This window comes from Manis javanica, chromosome 4 (assembly GCF_040802235.1).
Source record: "Manis javanica isolate MJ-LG chromosome 4, MJ_LKY, whole genome shotgun sequence".
In the NCBI taxonomy this organism is placed as follows: domain Eukaryota; kingdom Metazoa; phylum Chordata; class Mammalia; order Pholidota; family Manidae; genus Manis; species Manis javanica.
Genome location: NC_133159.1, coordinates 38,128,803 through 38,149,888, shown reverse-complemented (window position 1 = coordinate 38,149,888; position 21,086 = coordinate 38,128,803). Strand labels below are relative to the sequence as shown.

General features: G+C 33.0%; 1 protein-coding gene across 4 annotated transcripts in view; it reads left to right on the top strand.

Moving 5' to 3' along the window:
* The window catches only part of SPATA6 (spermatogenesis associated 6), a 149,205-nt gene that overhangs the window by 19,399 nt on the left and 108,720 nt on the right, over window positions 1-21,086 (top strand). For 2 of the 4 annotated variants that reach the window (XM_037021958.2, XM_037021957.2), the window contains exons 2-3: window positions 11,684-11,821; window positions 12,936-12,984. In XM_037021958.2, the coding sequence (XP_036877853.1) occupies window positions 11,684-11,821; window positions 12,936-12,984 (187 nt within the window). Of the gene's footprint in view, window positions 1-11,683; window positions 11,822-12,935; window positions 12,985-18,105; window positions 18,125-18,521; window positions 18,540-21,086 lie in introns of those variants that run through there. The other 2 variants (XM_073233899.1, XM_073233897.1) reach the window with 2 other exon arrangements.

The following is a 21,086-nucleotide window of genomic DNA, read 5'->3' as shown; positions in this document are numbered from 1 at the left end:
CTAGTTTATTTCCTTAATGGCTAATAACCCTGTATATTTATGTAACCATGATGTAATTTTTATTCCCCTGTTGGTGGACTTTTAAATATCAGCAGTTTCCTTTTTTTAAATATTACAAACAATGTTGCAGTGAGTATATTTGTATACTTATTGTCTCCTGGGTTCTCTATGTCAGTTCTTAAGGGTGGATACTGTGCCCTAGGGAGCATTTTAGAAATTTTTTGGTCTCCCTTCACTTGTCATAGTGGTTAGGGCGGTGATTGGTGTCAGTTGTCTGGTATTCTGCATGATTCAAATGTCCCATGGAATATATAGGTGAAAACCTATGTATAATTGTTAGAGATTGAGAATCTAATTCTGTTTTATGTATAGTCTTTTTTTTAAATGTTTTAAAATGTGAATTTTACAGGAATACAATTACAATTAAAACTGTTTTTCTTGCAACTCTGCCAAGAGTTTTTTAAAAAATAATATCATGACACCAATGGCAGCTCTGCTTGTATTTGAGTTGCCAAAATGTGACACCTGTCATTCTGCTTTTTAAACTGTCCATTTCGTATAGATTCTGTGTATAGATGCAAAGGTCATATCTTCTGGCTTAGTCCTGCCTAAGCATTTACATGTAGAAATACAAATTTTTTAAATAAATTATCTCTGTACTTTTTTCCCAGTGATGACACTGGTTTATTTTAAGTTACTAGGATAGGGACATTGCAGACTATTTGTTGGATCTTACAGAGCAGAGACCCAGTGCTCTAAATTTAGAAATGGAACTAGTGAGTCTTAGTTCCCTAGGGCTGCCGTAACAAATTTCCACAAACTTGGTGCCTTAAAACAACAGAAATTTATTCTCTCACGTTTTTGGAGGACTGAAATCCAAAATAAAGGTATTGGCAGGGCCACACTCCCTCAGAAGGCTTTGGGAGGAATCCTTCCTGTTCGTCCAGCTTCCAGGTCTTCCTTGGATTGTGGTTACATAACTCCAATCTCCAAGCCTAGAGGTTTCCCTTTCTGTGAACAGCCAGTTTATATCCTTTATCTTCTAGGAATGTAAAAGATTTTTCTTTCTTCTTGTTAAATACTTTTTGGACACTAACAAATTGGTTATATGCAATGTTAATTTAAAATATCTTCTAGTTGAAGCCTATTTATTTACTTTGTTTTTGCTCTCTTTAGTAAATGCCTTTTCTTTTGACACCGGTAAACAGAGTGCTATTGATTTAAGTTAACTCTTCATGGAAGTATAGCATATATTTATAAAGTAGAAATCCTATGTGTGTGTGTGTGTATGTAATCACCACCCAGATCAATAATTAGAACATTATCAGCACCCCAGTTTGTTTCCTTGTGCTCCATCTCTCCCAGCCATTCCACCTGCCTCCTTTCTCTTCCCAAGGGTCACCAATATCATGACTTCTATCACAATACAATTTGAACTTTTGAAATCTTTCTCTTTCCACAGTATGGACTTTTTTATGTTTAACTTCTTTGTGAGAATTCATCCCTGTCATTTTGGAAGGCAATAGTTCTTTATTCTAATGTTTCTCCCCCCACCCCAGCTTTATTGAGCTATAATTGACACATAATATTGTATAAGTTTAAGATGTACAATATGTTGATTTGATATTTATAAATTGCAGAATGTTTACCACTATAGTGTTAACTATCATCTCCATCTTGTTACATACTTAGCATTTCTTTTCTGTGGAGAGAACATTTAGAATCTATTCTCTTAGCAACATTAAGATATATAATACAGTATTACTAGCTATAATCACTGTGTTGTCCATTAGATTCCCAAATTTGTCAACCTTATAACTGGTAGTTTGAATCCTTTAACTAATATCTACCCATTTTCCCTGTCCCCTAACCCTTGGTAACCACCACTCTACTCTGTTTCTCTGAGTTTGTCTTTTTTAGATCCCGCGTATAAGTGATATCATCCAATATTTGGCTTTTTGTGTCTAACTTATTTCTCTTAGCACAATGTCTTTGAGATCCATCCAGGTAGGCAGGATTTCCTTTTTTCTCTGGCTGGATAATATTGCACTGTATATATGCCACATCTTTATCCATATGTTGATGGACTCTCAGGTTGTTTCCCTGTCTGGGCTATTGTGAATAGTACTGCAATGAACATGGGAGTGCAGGTATCTCCACAAGATCCTGATTTCAAATCCTTTGAATACATATACAGAATTAGGATTGCTGGATCATGTGGTAGTTCTATTTATAATTGTTAGAGGAAACTGTACCATTTTCCATAGTAGATTCAACTCAGTTTGAATTCCCCCAGCAGTGTACAAAGTTCCCTTTTTTCCACATCCTGACCAATACTTGTTATGTCTTGTCTTTTTGATAATAGTCATTCTAACTGGAATGAGATGATTAGTGATGTTGAGCATCTTTTCATGTACCTACTGGCCATCTGTATGTCTTCTTTGGGAACCTATTTATTCAGTTTCTCTGTCCATTCTAGTGTTGATAGACATTTTCATTTCTTCCAGTTTTGAGGTATTAGAAATTATGCTATTATAAATATTCTTGTACATGTCTTTGTTGTACATTTTGTATTCAACATTGTTGAAATGTCATACTAGTTCTAACAGTTATTTAGATTTTCTTATGGAAGATCATTTTTACAATTTATACAGCAAATATACAATTTTTTCCCTAAACAATCTTTTTCCTTTCCTTTCCTTTCCTTTTTCTTACTTATGTCCTTGCCTAAAATCCCTAGTATAATATTAAATAATAGGAATAATAGTAGTTATACTTGCTTTTTAATTTTAAGTTATGCTTCTGAAGTTTCACCAGTATTAGATTGAATCTTATGACACTGCTGACAAAAGGCTATTTGTTGACTTAAAAAAATGGCAATTTCATGTAGCTCAACCTAATATAATATTGGCTGTAGGATTTTTAATTTATTGAGTTAAGAAAGTTTCTCTTGTTCCTAATTAAAAAAAAATATCCTGAGCATTGAATTATATTGAATGCACTTTCTCAAATAAGATTATTATGTAATATTATTCCCATAGTCTATAAAAAGACACATTTTGTTATATTACATTATTTCCATTCCTATGATAAATTCTTTTTAGTCAGGATGTATTATTTTTACTATATTTTGCTGGGTTTGATTGGCTAATATTTTATTTAGGACCTTTCATTTGTATTCAGAGATGAGGTTTTTGCTTTCTGAGTCACTTATTTCCTTTAGTTTAAGGTTTATTATTCTTAAAACATTTATTTTGAAATATTTCAGGCATACAGAAAGTTGTAGAGTAAGAGAATGACCACCCATGTACCCATCCACCAGCTTAAGAAGTAAAGCATTGCAGATAAAGATGAAGCCTCCTGTACTTCTCTCACTAGTAGAGTCCTTCTTCCCTTCTTCCTTTTGGCTAATCATTGTTTCAAATTTTATTTATCATTCCTCAATATTTTTCTCATTTTATCATCTATCTTTAAGACAATTGACTTACTTCCGAGTTCTGATTAACTGTCATCTCCAAAAGATTGATACTTTGATTTTAAAATTATTTGGTTCTAAATAATTTATAACTTTCATTGTGATTTCTGCTTTAGCTTGTGAGCTATTTAGGAGTTTGTTTGAATTTCAAGATGCACAGGATTTACATGTGTGTATACACTACCCCCATACACCTGCACATATACATACATACTATCTTCTATTGTAGTATTTTAATTTTATTGCATTGGAGTATTGAATGAGGTTGGCATGATATTGATAATTTCTCTTGAGATTTCCTTTGTGTCTTAATACTTATCCAATTGTGAATATTCTCTATTTACTTGAAAATAATATATAACTTAATTTGTTGGATGTAGGAATCTATTTGCCATTATTAGAATAAGTTTATTTTCTCTGAAATATCTGCAATTTCTTATCAGTTTTTTTTGTCTGCATGATCTACTAGGTTATAATGGAGATATATTAAAATCTTCACTTCAATTTTGTATTTCCCCTTTATCCTTGATGTATGCCAGTAAACTGTGGTGTTTAGAATTGTGAATTCATTTCTGTTTAGCCTGTTTTGCCCTCAGTATGTGCTTTCCCTCTGATAATTTATGGGTGTCTTCAGTTATGGGAGATTTTTAGCTATTATATTTTGAATATTTTTTTTCTGCTGTTCTCTCTGTTCTTCTGACAGTATTATTAGATGTATATTAGAACTTTATTCTCCATGTTAAGTGCTTTCTTTAGTGTAATATTTATTTTTGTATCCTTCTGTTCTGGGAGAATTCTTCAATGTTATATGCTCATTTAGTTATTAAGTTAAATTTAAAAAATCTCCCCATTGAGATTTTTAACTTGATTGACCACATACTCTAATATTCTCATATAGTCTCTATAAAACCTGCTAAATATTTTTCATTTTTATCTGTTTTTATTTCATAGTTTTTGTTTCTTATGGAATTTTTCCCCCTTACTAGATGAGATATCCTAAATACTTATTTTAAAATTATTTTCAGACTGTGAAAATTAATTTTCATTTGAGGTGAATTTGTCTTCTGATTATCGATTTGTTGGTTTTCTTAGTGCTTTGGATTGCACTGAAATTGTAGACCAGTTTTGGGAGAATTGATATCTTAACAATATTTAGTCTTTAATCCATGAACCTGGTATATTTTTCCATCTATTTAGGTCTTCAGTTTCTTTCAGTGATGTTTGTAATTTCAGTATACATGTCTTATACATACTTTGTTAAATTTATACCTAGGTACTACATATCTAAGTTTCTAATGCTACTATAAATAGTATTTTTTATTTTATAAGTGTTGCTAGCATAGAGAAATACAATTGATTTTTGCATATGAACTTATATCCCATGACATAGCTAAACTTTCTTATTTCTAGTAGCATATCTGTAGATTGTAGACCACAGGTATGTTGTCTGCAGATAGATTCAGTTTTACTTCTTCCTTTTCAATCTGTATTCCTTTTACCTCTTTTATTTTTAAGTTTCTTTATCATGTCCTTCACACTAGCTAGAATCTATAGTACATTATCAAGTAGAGGTGTTGAATGTGGACATTCTTGATTTTTTGCTGATATGGAGTAGCATCCTGTCTTTCGATATTAAGTATCTATGATGTCAGATTTAGGTTTTTTCATTGATATTCTTATATCAGTTAAGGAAATTTCCTTCAGTTCCTAGATTGCTAAGAGCTTTTTCTCACGAATGGGGCTTAAATTTGTTAAATGCCTTTTCTGCAGAAATATAATTTGAAAGGAATTTCTCAGATTTAATGCTGTAATATGCTTTTTAGAAGTGATTTAATTATACCTAACAAATTGTGGTGTGTTGTCTGTTCATTTTCATGCAGTTGACAGTACTTCTAATTTGTCTTGTAATTTCTTCTCTGACTCATAAATAATTTAGAAGTATATTTTTAATTTCCAAATACGTAGATTTTTCCCCCCAGATGTTTTCCTATTATTAATGTCTAGTTTAATTTCATGTGGTTAGAGAATATACTGTATGTGATTTTATTCCTTTTAGGTTTACTGATAAAGACTTATTTCATGGCTCATAATATCATCTATTGTGATGAATGTTTTTACATGCACTTGGATAAGTGTGTGTCCTGTTGTTGGATGGAGTATTATGTACATGGCAATTAGGTCAAATTACTTGAATGTTATTCACATTTTCTATACCCTTGATTTTTTGACTGCTTACTTTATCAGTTACTAAGAAAAAAGTTGAAATTCAGTTACATACTTTTTTGCTTTATTTACTTTGACAAAGTATTATTAGGTGCTTACACATTCAATTTTGTTATATCCTGCTGAAAAATCAGATTTTCAGTTAATATGAAATGTTTCACTTTAACCTTGGTGATTTTTCTTTCTGAAGTTTACTTTATGTCATATTAAGATAGCCATCCCAGAGCACTATTGTGATTAGTGAAAGTATGGTAAATCTTTTTCTATCATTTTACATTTATCCTGGATCTTAAATTTTTTAAAATTTAGTTCCCATATCATAAATCTACCTTTAAAGTGTACATTAATTAAATTTTAGTGTATTCACAAAGTTGTATAACAATCACCACTAATTCCAGGACATTTTCATCACCCTATAAAGAAATTCCATAGCTGGAATTAGCTGTTATTCCCCATTTTCTCTCTCCATCCACACCCTGCTATGACTAATCTATGGGTTTGCCTATTCTGGACATTCTATAAATGGAATAATATAATATATGGCCTTTTGTGTCAAAAATATTTCACTTAGCATAATATTTTTAAGGTTCATTCATATAGCATGTGTCAGTACTCTATTCCTCCTTATGGCCAAATAATGAAATACCACATTTTGCTTATTCTTTCATGAATTGATGGACATTTGTGTTGTATCCACTTTTTGGCTGTTATGAGTAAGACTGCTATGCTCCCATATGCATTTTTGTGTTACTGTATGTTTTCAGTGCTTTGGGGTATAAACCTAGAAATTGTTGGATCTTATGGGAACTCTTGTTTAATTTTTTGAGGAACTGTCAACTTTTTTCCACAGTGGCTATGCCATTTTACATCTCCATCAGGAGTTTGTGAGGGTTCCAATTTCCTGGCATCCTCCCCAACACTTGTTTTTGCCCATCTTTTTTATTATTGAAGAGATTGTGGTTTTATATTTCCCTAGTGACTAATGATGTTTGAATGTATTTTCATTGCATATTGGCCTATTGTTTATATACTTTGGAGAGATTCCTTATAAAAATCCTTCTCTTTTCTAGTACCAATTTTTGTTTCAATGTCTATTTTGTCCAATATTAGTATAATCACTGCAACTCTCTTTTGGTTACTGCTTATATAGTGTATTTTTTAATTTACCTATTAATCCATTTGTGTCTTTGAATCAAAAGTGTGCCCCTTATAGACATCAGATAGTTGAATTATAGTTTTAAACCATTCGTTTGATGTCAATTTAATTTAATTCCCTTATTTTAGTTACTGTATTTTTTGAGTTTTTTTCTCTGTGGTTGTACTGGGGTTCACAATTAACATCTTAATTTATAACAATCTAGTATGGATTAATACCATTTTAATTTAAGTAGTACATGAAACCTTTGCTTCTATTGAGTTCCATTCCCTTTCTTCTTAACGATTTTGTTGTTTGTACAAATTGTATCTTTATACATCATTTATACATAATGATTGGTACCTTTATGTAATTCTATTTCAAGTAAGAATGGAGAAATGAAAGAAAAAACATTTTTACTGTTTTTATATTTACCTATTTAGTTCCCTTTCTGGTGCTCTTTATTTTTTCGTGTGATTATGAGTTACTGTCTAGTGACCTTTCACTTTAACCGAAGGATTCTCTTTAGTATTTTTTACAGGAAAGTTCTGCTAGTGATGAATTATCTGTTTTGTTTATTTAAGAATGTCTTAACTTTCCTTCCTTTTTGAAGGAAACTTTTTCTGGGTATTGTATTCTTATTTGAAAGAAAGTCTTTCAGCACTTTAGATAAGTCATTCCACTTCCTGGCTTCATGTTTCTGATGAGAAATCAGCTGTTAATCCTATTGAGGATTTCTTCATCTTTGTCTTTTGAAAGTTTGATTATGTGTGTGGTTTGGAGGCCTTTGACTTTGTTGGGTATATAGATTGCTTTTCTTTAAACTGTGGAAGTTTTTGTCCATTATTTCTTTGGATATTCTTTCTGGCCCTTTCTCCTCTCCTTCTGGGCTCTCATTTTATCTATGTTGCTGTGCTTGATGGTGTCCCACAGGTCTCTGAGACCCTGTTCAATTTTCATTATTTTTTTTTTGTGTGTTCTTCAGAGGGTAATCTCAGTTGACATATTTTCAGGTTCTCATTAGTTTATATCTGCTCTTTAGTTTCTTTAGTGAATTTTTCATTTCTGTTTTGTACTTTTCAAATTCTAGAATTTCTGTTTTTCAAAAATAATTTCTGTCTATTTATTGGTATTCCCTTTTGGATGAGATAGCATTGCCATATTTTTCCTTTAGCTCTTTAGACAAGGCTTCCTTTAGTCCTTTGTACATTTTTATAATAGATGATTTAGTCTTTGTTTAGTAAGCCCAACTTTTGGACTTCCTAAGATTCAGTTTCTATTAACTGCCTTTTTCCCTGTGTATAGGTTACATACTCTTGTTTCTTTGCATGTCATAATTTTTGGTTGAAAACTGGGCATTTTAAGTAATATAATGTAGAACTCTATAAATTGGACTCTCACTGTTTCCCAGGGTTTATTGTTTGCTGTTATTGTTGCCTTACATTTGTTTAGTTACTTTCCTTAGCTAAAGGCTATATTCTGTGAAAATTTATATTCTTTGTTGTGTGTGGCCACTAAAATCTCTGCTCAGTTAGCTTCATGGCTTGCTAGTGACTGGATTTATATTTCCTTAAATGCCTTAAACCAATAAGTCACCAAGCCTTTCCTGAGGATCCCTGTGTACATATTGGGTCATGCTTTCTATGCCTAGAGGCAGCTCACAGCTCTGTTTTAACCTTCACTTCCAACATTCCCAAAGCCTCAAAGTCAGCCAGAGGTGAGAGATTAGGGCTTCCTCAGGTCATTTCTGGGTATGTACGTAGTTCTACACATGTGCATGAACTTTTAAGTTGCCGGTAATATATCATAGCTTGTCAGTGATGTCCCCTCCACGACATCCACATTTATGATTCTCCAGCTTTTTCTTTTCAGTGTTTTGATCAGCTTATTTGTCCCAATTGTGGTCACTGCCTCAGACCTCTGTGATGTTAAACAATTGCTACACAATTTACTGTGTTTGACAAACACCTTGGGGGAAAGGCTGTTTTTAGTGAGTAAGCTCTGATTCAGGTAAAATAAAGAGAAACCCTGTGAGTGCTGTTTCTAGGATATTATCAAACAGGTGAAATAGTGACAGTTCCCTGAAGATGAAACTCTTGTGGGGCTCTAAACCTGTTCTCCTCCAGTGGCTGTGGAGCTGCTAGTTTTCATAGCTACCGTGATTGTAACGGTTTTGGTCTTCAAGGCTATAGAAGACCTGAGGGAGGGGACTGGGAATAGAGTATGTTAAAATACCACAATACCAATGTTTTTACCAAAATTCAGCTATTTTTCTTGACTAAATGCTTCTTAGATTGTTGTAAACCTCTGGTTAATTTCCAAAGCTCTAAAAAGTTGATTTTGACAGTTATTGGTAGTATTCTCTTTGCTTTTATATATAGAAGGGCTGATTTTTAGAGGTATTTGTTCTACTATTTTGAAAGCACTTTTTCTATGTGGGTCTTTATCTTTAAAGTGGCTTTTGTTGCAGACAACATATCATGTCTTGCTGTTTATCCAATCTGATAATTTCTGCCTTTTCTTTATAATGCTTAGAATATTTATATTCATGCAATTATCTATACAGTTGTTTTAAGTCAACCACTTTGCTATGTATTTTCTATTTGTTTTTATCTTATTTATTTTAAATCCCCCCTGCTTTCTTTTTGTTAAGCTGCTGGGTATTCCTCCTGAGGGTGTTTAAAGAATGGCAGAACTTGTAGAACTGTGGGTGAGAAACAAACGTGATGCCCCCTTGCATATATTTTTAAATTGGAAAGAGACTCAATAGTTTCCAGTGAGGACAATTAAAGCTGCACTGTCCAATAGAAATATAATATGAGATACAACTTGAGCCAAGAATATAATGCAGAATTTTTTACTAGCTACATTAAAATTTTTTTAAAAAGTAGATAAAATTAATTTTAGTAATAATTTAAATCAATATAGTCAAAGTGTTATTTTAACATTTAATTAATATGAAAGTTGTTAATGAGATAATTCCATTATTTTGTAAGGAGTCTCAAAATCTTTTTGAACTAGTCTTCAAAATCTTCCAAATCTTGTATTCTACATTTGTAGTCCATCTCAGTTTGAATTAGCCACATCTGTAGGCATAAGCATCTAACAGCTACCGTGTTGGATAACATGGATTTAGAAGGGCTCTAACAAATTTGATTTTCATAAGGCAGATAGGAAATGAAGCTGATGGACAAAATGAAATATGCTAAGGACCTTGATTTTAATATATTTTAATAATTAATGAGGAATATATTAGGACAAAAGTAGAAGATAGAATAAGAGTAGATGGAGTCAAATAGTAGGCATAGAAAATAATTGTAATTACTATGTGTAAAGGGACATGAAATCTTAGTCATTTATTCAGTGCAATAATTGGTGTTAAGATGGCAGATAATGGTTTTCAGTCTAACAATAACCATAGCTACTATTGGTTGAGTGCTTTGTCAGGCACTGTTTTAAGCTCGTTGAGTGGATTGTATTGACACATTCACTGTGTGACTTTAGGTAAGTAAATCATTTACACTTCCTTGTATTCTGTCATTATTTGGAAAAAAATCCAAAGCTGTATTAGATAATATCTAAGAACCTTCTTGGTACTTAAAGTCTGTGTTTTGGATACAATGATGAGGAAAATAAAACTTCTGTCCTTAGGGAATTTATGATCTAATAAATGAGGAGAGATGTACCCACTCAATTAAAATGCATGGAGACAATTAGGGCCTTAAGAGAACTATAAAATGCTATGAGAATCTACAACATACTTACTTGAGTATATTAAATTCATAGTGAATATTTGAAATGGATTGAATAGAATAATGATAGCTGGTGAAGCAAGAGATGTTTTGTATATGAGATGGCAATAGATGTAAGCCTTGGGAGATGGTGAGAGTAAATGAGGAGATGGAATGGATTAGTAAGGAGTAGAAATCCAGGTGATAAAAGAATGTGAGGCAAGAAAATAATGTGTGTGTTCAGAGAACAATAAGAAATATATACTTTGACTGTGTTCTTGAGGGTGTTGAGTAATATTACTATGTGGGTGGGTTGGATTCAAATCTTAGAGAGCTGTTAATATCCTATTAAGCTCGATAATATGGGTGAATGTAGTAACCACATTGTTTTTTATGTGAAATCTTCATAAGAGTGTATATTAATAATACCTTAATAAAAAAACAGTGAAAAAAATATCCTATTAAGGATGTGGTTGATCACTGACAGTAAAATATGGCAAAGCCTGGAGAAACAGAGCTACATATTTTTTACAAACCCCACATTTTATGCCTATACTTTCTGTCAATCATAAGGACAGTTAAGTACAGTTTCATATTTAAAAAATACCTCTTTGGCTAGAAACTTATAATTCACTGATTTTGAAACTGTGTCATTGCTTTTGATGAGGGTGTGTAGGGGCTGCCGTTTAGGGTGATACAGGTCAGATTTGTGCTTTTTATCAGTATTTTTTGTTGTTGTTATTCTCTAGTATAGTGCCTTATTTCTGCTGAGTCCTAATCCTTTGTGATTAAATGATGCTGAATAAGTTTATATAAGCATTCACATAAAGTAGGTGCCTGAAGCTGACTGTTTAAAACTATTAGTGTCTGTCCTAAGAGCCAGTACGTAGAGCTTTAAATGTGGCACAAATAACCAAATGGAAAACTATAGATTTCTCAGAGGGGTGGAAGTTATAAAAGCATTTCATTTAACTCTGTAAACATTAGAATCTTTCTCTTTTTTTATTTGTACATACTTTTATTAGCAGGTGAGTATTTTTATGTAATGTTTCATAAGGTATATTTATAGGATAGTTCAGGGAATACATACAGTCGTTATATCCATCTAATTTCTTTCAGGTAACTTGTCCAGGAGTGGTGCTGAAAGACAAGGAGGACATCTATCTTAGCATCTGTGTGTTTGGCCAATACAAAAAGACACAATGTGTCCCAGCCATTTTTCCACTGATCTTCAATACCAGAATGGTGTTTGAAAAGGTGAGTTCAAATATCAGATCAAATATAAACAAAAAAATCAAAGTGCTCCTAAATTTTGAATAAAAGCCCAGAACAGAGTTATTGCTGATTATATACTGTAATTCAAAAAGAGATTTGTAACTTAAATGTGGAAGCTTGAAAATAAATATACACTTTATTATGCATTGAATCAGTTGCCTCTTTTTCATGTTGGATCAGCTTATTTTTAAAATGTTATTAGTGGGCTATATGTAAAGTATACCACCTTGAATTCTAAATAATTTTCATAAAAAAGAGAGAGGAAACATATAATAGGTCATATTTTACTTATGGCTATCTTGTGGTACTTTTTTCTACAAGTCTCTTTTTTCCACTAAAACTGCTGCTTTTGGTTTATTATTACAATTAATATTTCCCATTTTGTTTCCTTCTTTCCTTCTCTACTTCCTTCACCCAACTCCCTGCTTCCTTCTTTCTTTCTTTCCTTCACAAATACCCTGTTCTACTCTGTCTCATGCACTGTTCTAGGTACTGGGTGAATGACAAACATCCTCCACTCTTGGAGATTTTCTTATAATATAAGAAACAGACAATAATCAAGTAAACACATGAATAACTTAATACAATTTCAGAGAGGGCTAAGTATCATGAAGAGTACAAAGGGAGAGAAGGGGACAGAGAGGGACTGAGGGATTAGGGAGATTGTCCGAGGAAGCAGTAACATTGAAGCTGAATCTGAATTATGAGACAGTATCAGTTGTCCGAAGGTCTAGGAGAGAAGCATTCTAAGCAGAAGAATAGCAAATATAAAGGCTTCTTGTTGGGAATAAGCTTGATGAGTTGAAGGAACACTAAGAAGGCCAGTGTGACCATGGTAACACACAAAGGGAAGAGTGTTAGCAGATGAAGTTGGTCTAGAAGGAAGCAGAGCCAGCTATGCACTGTTTGCAGATTCTTCCATAGAGATCATGGAAAGCAGGGAGAAAGTGACTGCCCTCAATAATATCAAAAGTTTCTTTGTTTGGGAAAGGAATATTTTGTGGATGAGAGGGAAAAAAATGAAGACTGTTTTATATGTATCTTCCTTTCACCTTCCTTTCTCCATCCTGCTTCCCTCTACATTATTCCACTGTAGGTGTTCCCTGAAGCAGTAGACCCTGGAGATGTGGTTTCACAGCTTGAATGTAAGTTGTTAACCTTTAATTCCTTATTCTAAGACATTTTAGAATTATGTTTTTAAGCCTGGGCTAGATAAAAGTTAAAAAGTGTCTAATAAAAATTTTTAAAATCTTGAACTGGGACTTTTCAAAAATATTTTTTAGAATTTCAGAATATACCTGGAAATAATACAGAATACATGTGCTGCAAAGAGGGTGGAAATTTTTTTCCTTTTCTGTTTTGGAAATCAAAATGACCTGATTGGACTTTTTATTGAAGAGTGATATGGAATGTTTATGATGTAAGGATAGAGATTCATGTTAGGTGGGATGTAGCCCCACAAACAAACACTGCAAATCAAGAGAGTAAATAATAGGAGATTGAAGTAATGGTACCTTAAAATATGTGATTAACATTTTGTATTACACTTAATATATTAATAAATTATTTGAAAGTGACATTCTCAAGGCTGTGGATTACAGTATATTCTTCAAAGTAGTAGGACTCAACTATAAAAACTGTAAAACTATAAAAGCTGCAGTTGACTTGAATAACACAGGTTTCAACTATATGGGTCCACTTTTACATGGATTCTTCTCAATAAATATATTGGAATACTTTTTGGAGATTTGTTACAGTTTGAAAAAAATGTTTTCTTTTCTCTAGCTTATTTTGTTGTTAGACTATACTATATGATAAATGTAGCATATAAAATATGTGTTAATAAAATACCTAGGAATAAACCTAACCAAGGAAGTGAAAGACCTGTACCCTGAAAACTACAAGACACTCTTAAGAGAAATTAAAGAGGTCACTAACAAATAGAAACTCATCCCATGATCCTGGCTAGGAAGAATTAATATCGTCAAAATGGCCATCCTGCCCAAAGCAATATACAGATTCTATGCAATCCCTATCAAATTACCAACAGCATTCTTCGATTAACTGGAACAAATAGTTCTAAAATTCATATGAAACCACCAAAGACCCCGAATAGCCAAAGCAATCCTTAGAAGAAAGAATGATGTGGGGGGGAATCTCACTCCCCAACTTCAAGCTCTACTACAAAGCCACAGTAATCAAGACAATCTGGTATTGGCACAAGAACAGAGCCACAGACCAGTGGAACAGAATAGAGACTTCAAACAGTAACCCAAACATATATGGCCAATTAATATATGATAAAGGAGCCATGGACATACAATGGAGAAATGACAGTCTCTTCAACAGATGGTGCTGGCAAAACTGGGAAGCTACATGTAAGAGAATTAAACTGGATCACTGTCTAACCCCATACATGAAAGTAAATTTGAAATGGATCAAAGACCTGAATGTAAGTCATGAAACCATAAAACTCCTAGAAAAAAACATAGGCAAAAATCTCATGGACATAAACATGAGCAACTTCTTCATGAACATATCTCCCTGGGCAAGGGAAACAAAAGCAAAAATGAACAGGTGGGACTATATCAAGCTGAAAAGCTTCTGTACAGCAATGGACACCATCAGCAGAACAAAAAGGTATCCTATAGTATGAGAGAATATATTCATAAATGACAGATCCGATAAAGGGTTGACATCCAAAATATATAAAGAACTCACACACCTCAACAAACAAAAAACAAATAATCCAATTAAAAAATGGGCAGAGGAGCTGAATAGACAGTTCTCTAAAGAAGAAATTCAGATGGCCAACAGACACATGAAAAGATGCTCCACATTGCTTGTCATCAGAGAAATGCAAATTAAAATCACAGTGAGATATCACCTCACACCAATAAGGATCACCACCATCCAACAGACAACAACAAATGTTGGCGAGGTTGTGGAGAAAGGGGAACCCTCCTACACTGCTGGTGGGAATGTAAATTAGTTCAACCATTGTGGAAAGCAGTATGGAGGTTCCTCAAAATGCTTAAAATAGAAATACCATTTGACCCAGGAATTCCACTTTTAGGAATCTACCCTAAGAATGCAGCAGCCCAGTTTGAAAAAGACAGATGCACCCCTGTGTTTTTTTGCAGCACTATTTACAATAGCCAAGAAATGAAAGCAACCTAAATGTCCATCAGTAAATGAATGGATAAAAAAGATGTGGTACACATACACAATGGAATATTAGTCAGCCATAAGAAGAAAACAAATCCTACCATTTGCAACAACGTGGATGGAGCTAGAGGGTTATTATGCTCAGAGAAATAAGCCAGGTGGAGAAAGACAAGTACCAAATGATCTCACTCATATGTGCAGTATAAGAACAAAGAAAAACTGAAGGAAAAAAACAGCAGCAGAATCACAGAACCTATAAATGGACTAACAGTGACCAAAGGGAAAGAGACTGGGGAGGATGGGTGGGAAGGGAGGGATAAGGGTGGGAAAAAGAAAGGGAAAAAAATGTGTTAATTGACTGTTTATATTATCAGTAGGTCTTCCAGTCAACAGAAGCCTATTAGTAGCTAAGTTTTTGTGGAGTCAAAAGTTATACATGAATTTTCAACTGCATGGGGGGTCCAAGCCCCTACCCCTGTATTGTTCAAGAGTCAACCGTATTTGTGAGAGCAGCAATGAAAAGGTATACACTTGAGAATAGGTTATTCAAGCTCTTGATATGAAATAAAAAGCTCTTATATATCCTTGCATTTGGAAGGGGATCTGGAATCACCAGACTGCTCTAATATATAACTGTGGCTCAAAATGCCAACTGTATTAGGCATCATCAGTGTTAACTGTCCCCTCTACGCCTTCCCCCCTTCACGCCCCTTTGGGACTCTATCAGTGTGTGAAAACATGGAACTGGTGCCATATGCTAGAATCTGAGCATGTAAGGGAGGAATAAGGCTGGCTTATCATGAAATTTAACCTTCATGAGACTTATAATTTCATGACTCTTCTCCAGAGAACTCTTTATGGATGGTGTCAGTCTCTTATTCATTTTAATAATAGCTGTTCTAGCACCTAGGTATTCTGTCTTCCACTGTGGCAGACTAGCTAGGTGGGAATTTGGTGCCAGTGGGTAAATGACTTTTTAATAATTCTTAAGCATCTTGTTCAGTATCTGGGAAATTGTGTATCTTAGTAAACAATTCTTTCCTCATTCTGAAATTTGTCTATTAAAAACATAATTCTTTTTTTCTACTTAATTTGAATTTGGGGGGTAATAAGAAAAGTGATTATTATTTGGAAACTTTCTTACCTTGATTTCCCTGATTCAGTTTTTCTCTAAGTTTCCTTCTCACCTCACTGACATTCCACTTTTTGGTATCTTTCTCAAGTTCATCATTCTCTGCTCTGTCTTTAAATATTGCTCTTCCACTGGCTTCACTTCTCTGATCACTTTTTCTTTAGTTTTTGCCCTCTCCTTATATGATAGTCTCCAAAGACTTGGCTTCATCTATCACCTACCTTCTGATGACTTCCACATTAGTCCTTATCACTGACCTCTCTTGTGAGCTTTGGCCACCTCTCCTTTTTCTTTTACTTTTTTTTCCCCTCTCAGTTTTGTAATCTTTAACTGTTCCCTGACCTTACTAATATGAAAAATTAAAAACATGCTGAAAGTGGAGAGCATAGAATGAAGTCCTGTATACCTATTGCCCAGCTTCAACAATTTTTGACATTAACAATCTTATTACATGTATACCCTGCCACTTAAAAATTTTATGGAATCTTTAAAAGCAAATTCTGTATGTCATTTCACCAGAATTACTCTGGCATGACCTCTAACTGATGGAGATTTATTTAAAAAATGTAATTACCATGCTGGTATCACCCCTAACAAAATTAGCAGTAATTCCTTAATTTCTTAATAACATCGAATACAAACTCGTTATACACATTTCTGCAGTTGTCACCAAAATGTCTTTTTACAGTTGGTTTGCTAAAATCAGGGTCCAGTCAAGGTACAGTTCATACATCATGTATGGCTGTTTAGCTCTTAAGTTTCTTTTGCCTGTAGTAGTGTCCCTCACTTTTTTTTTTTTAACTCCATGAATGTTAGAAAAATGGGTCCTTTAGGATATCCTACAGCTTAGATTTGGGTGATCATTGCTGCTTCTCTCCTCCTCCTCCTTCTTCTCACTATTTTGTCTACTTATTTTTGAAAAAACTTTTATATTGAGGTACATACAATAAAATGCACAAATCTTAGTGTACAACTTGATGAATTTTGACATGTGAGGCTGATTGCTTCTTTAAAGTCTTGTTTAGCTTGTTTATCACTTGTATTATGTAAACATAATTAGACCAAGAGGTTTGATTAGATTCAGGCTTATTTTATTTTTGGGCAAGAACTCTTCATAATTGGCACTATGTACTTATTATTGCATCATATCAACTGGCATATAATGTCTGATTGTCTTAAGTTTAGTGGTGTTAAGATTGATCATTTGCCTCCAGGCATAATCTTTCTAATTCCTCCACTGTAAAATTCCTCATCTTCCTTTCATCTAATAGGTTTAGCATCCACTGAGATCCATCTTTTCATTAGGAGTTACAAAATGTGATTTTTCTGATATTGTCATTCTTTTTGTATTTATTAGCTGGAATTGTTCTATAAGAGAAATTTTCTCTATCAATAATTTGGTTACCCTGAAATAACAGTTTTTATAGGAAAGGCACAGTCATTCTTCTTTCCTTCCCTAACTTGAACAGCTACAGTGAGGCATAATTTGTGTATCACAAAATTCACCCATTGTAACCAGTTAAGTGATTTCTAGAAAATTTTACAGTTATGAACCATCACCACAATCCAATTTATAACATTTCCATCACCCCAGTTCCCAGAAACCATTGATCTATTTTCTGTCTCTATATATTTGCCTTTTCTAGAAATTTCATATAAGTAGATTAATACAGCATGTAGTCTTTTGTGGCTGGCTTCTTTCATTTAGAATGTTTTTGAGGTTTTTCTGTGTTGTTCTACATATTAGTAGTTCACTCATTTTTATCACTGAGTAATATTGTATTGTATGAAACTTGTTTTTCCTTCCCAAAACTCCAAAACTTTGCTGAAATTTAAGATCAAATTTAAAAAAATGGAATAACAGCATGTTCATAGATCAGAGATCTAATTGTTATTATCACAATTTATCTCTAGATTTAGCATTATTTCTCTTTCATGGACATTTGGATTGCTTCCAGTTTTTGGCTATTATGAACAATGTTGCTGTGAGTATATGGATATATGCTGGGCTGTATGCTAAGTATATGTTTAACTTTTTAAGAAACTGTCTACCTGTTTTCCAAAGTTATTAATACCATTGCACATTCCCTCCAGCAATGTAGGAAGGTTTATCCATACCATCCCTAAAAGATATTGTCAGTCTTCTGGAGTACAGTAGCCTCCCTATACCTTATCTGTGGTTTGGCTTTCTGAGGTTTCAGTTACCTGTGGTCAACCACAGTGGGGAAGCAGATGATCGGGTCAGTAGTAGCATAAGGCTATGCCACAATGCCTACATTATTCACCTCACTCCATCTCATCACATAGGCATTTTGTCATCTTATATCATCACACGAAGGGGGAGTACAGTACAATCAGATATTTTGAGAGAAAGGCAACATTCACGTAACTTTTATTAAAGTATATTATTGTAATTGTTCTATTTTATTGTTAGATATTGTTATTAATCTCTTACTATGCCTATTATATGTTGAGATTTTCATAGATAGTATGTGTAAGAAAAACACATACACATGTGTTTTATATACATGTTTAGTACTATCAGTGGTTTCAGGCATCCACCATGGGTCTTGGAACATACCCACTAGGTATAAGTATAAGCGGGGACTGCTGTATTGTTATTTCGGTGGGTGTGTAATGCTATCTCATTGTATTTAATTTGTATTGCAAAAATGAGTAATGATGTTGAACATCTTTTCATGTACTTAATAGCTACTCAAAAATATTTTCATGTAAAATGCTTATTCAAATCTTTTGTCCATTTTTGAGTTGGGTAGTTTGTCTTATTGAATTGTAAGTTTTAAAAATATTTTTTTAATATTCTAAGTCGTTTATCAATATACAACTTGTAAATACTTTCTCCCACTCTGTGACTTGTCTTTTCATTTTCTTAATAGTGTCTTTGAAAAAGCAAAAGTTATGGAGATGAATGCATCAGTTTTCTTTTATGGATCATGTTTTTAGTGTTGTATCTATGAAATCTTTGCTTAACCCAATGTCACAAAAATTTTCTCCAATTTTCTAGAAATTAAAAAAAATTTTCCTTTACATTTAGGCCTATGATCCATTTTGAGTTAATTTTTGTGTATGGTGAGAGGTAAAAGTCTGGTTCATTCTTTTTTGGTAGATGACTATCCAGTTATCCCAGCATTTGCTAAAAAGACTGTCCTCTTCCTCACTGAATTGCCTTTGCACATTTTCTGAAAACCAGTGGACTATAAATGTGAGGGGTTACTACTGGATTCTCTAATCTGTTCCTTTCATCTGTATGGCTATCCCTAAGTCAAAACAACCGCCTTGATTACTGTAGATTTATATTAAGTTTTGAAATCAGGTTAAGTCCTTCAAGTTTGTTTTTGACTTTTTCTGGCTTATTTCCATTCCATATAAATTTTAAGAGTCATCTTGTCAGTTTCTACCTAAAAGCTGGCTGGAAATTTAATAGAAGAGTATTATTAATTAAGAGTAGGAATAGTGTTAATAGAAATGTTAAATCTAGCAATAAATTTTGGGAGAAATGCCTGCATAAACTATCAAATCTCTAGTTTCTGATCAATAAACATGGTGCATGATTCCTTTTTTAGGTCATCTTTAATTTCTCTCAGCAATGTTTTGGAGTTTTTGGTATAAAGGTCATGCATTTCTTTTGTTAAATTTATTTTGAAGTATGTTGTTCTTTTTGATGCTATTATGAATAGAATTGTTCTCTTAATTTTATTTTTAATTCTTATTTCCTATTCTATAGAAATAAATTGCTTTTATATATTCATCTTGAACTCTGAACCTGCTAAATTTGCTTATGAGTTCAGGTAGTATTTTGTTTTTATTTTGTTTTTGTTTTGCTGTTGCTGATTTTTGTAGATTAATTTTTATGTACAGAATTATATGGTCTGAAATAAAGGTAGTTTTACTTTTTCCTTTCTAATCTGAACACCTTTAATTTTTTTCATACCTTATTGACCTGCCTCGTGCCTCCAATACAATGTTGAAAAGAAGTGGGGAAAGCAAACATTCTTGCTTTATTTCTGCTGTTGGAGGAAAACATTCTTTCTATTAAATATGATGTTAGCTGTAGTTTTGAATGCAGATACCCTTCATCAGGAAAACTACTGTTAACAGAAGATGAAGAGATGTATTCCTAATTGATTGAGAGTTGTAATCACGTATGGATATTGGGTTTTATCATATGCTTTTTCTGTGTTAAGATGATCATGTATCTTCCCCTTTATTCTATTAAAATGGTTTATTATATTATGGATTTTTCCAATGTTAAACCACATTTTACTTCTGGGATAAATCCAAGCTGGTCATGATATATAAGCCTTTTTATAGTTTGCTGGATTCAGTTTGTTAGTATTTGTTAATGATTTTTGTGTCTATTTATAAGGAACATTGGTCTTAGTTTTATAATTTCTTTTCTTTCTCTGTTATCAGGGTAATGATGGCCTTATAGAATGAATTGAGAAATGCTCCCTCCTCTATTTCCTAGAAAATTTTATATAGAATAGATAGTATCTCACCTTTAAATATTATAATTTACCAGTGAACCCATCTGGACCTGGGAATTTGGGGGCAGGGAGGGGAAGGTTTTAAATCACTGTATCAAATTCCTGTTCTATATTTTTCTTGAGTTAACTCTGGCATTTATATCTTTCTGGAAATTTTTCTGTTTCATCTAAGATGTTTACTTTGTTTGCTTCAAGTTGTTCATACTTTTCCCTTATGGTTCTTTTGATTTGTGTAGGATTGGTAGTGATGATCCTTCTTTCCTGACTTTGACAATTTGTGTTTTTTCTGGTTTTTTCTTGGATGGTTTAGCCTAAAGGTTATTCAATTTTGTTGATACATTTGAAGAACCAATTTTTTATTTCAATTATTTTTCTCTAATGTTTTTCCCATTTTCTATTTCATTGATTTTCATTTTGATCTTTATTAATATTTCTTCTA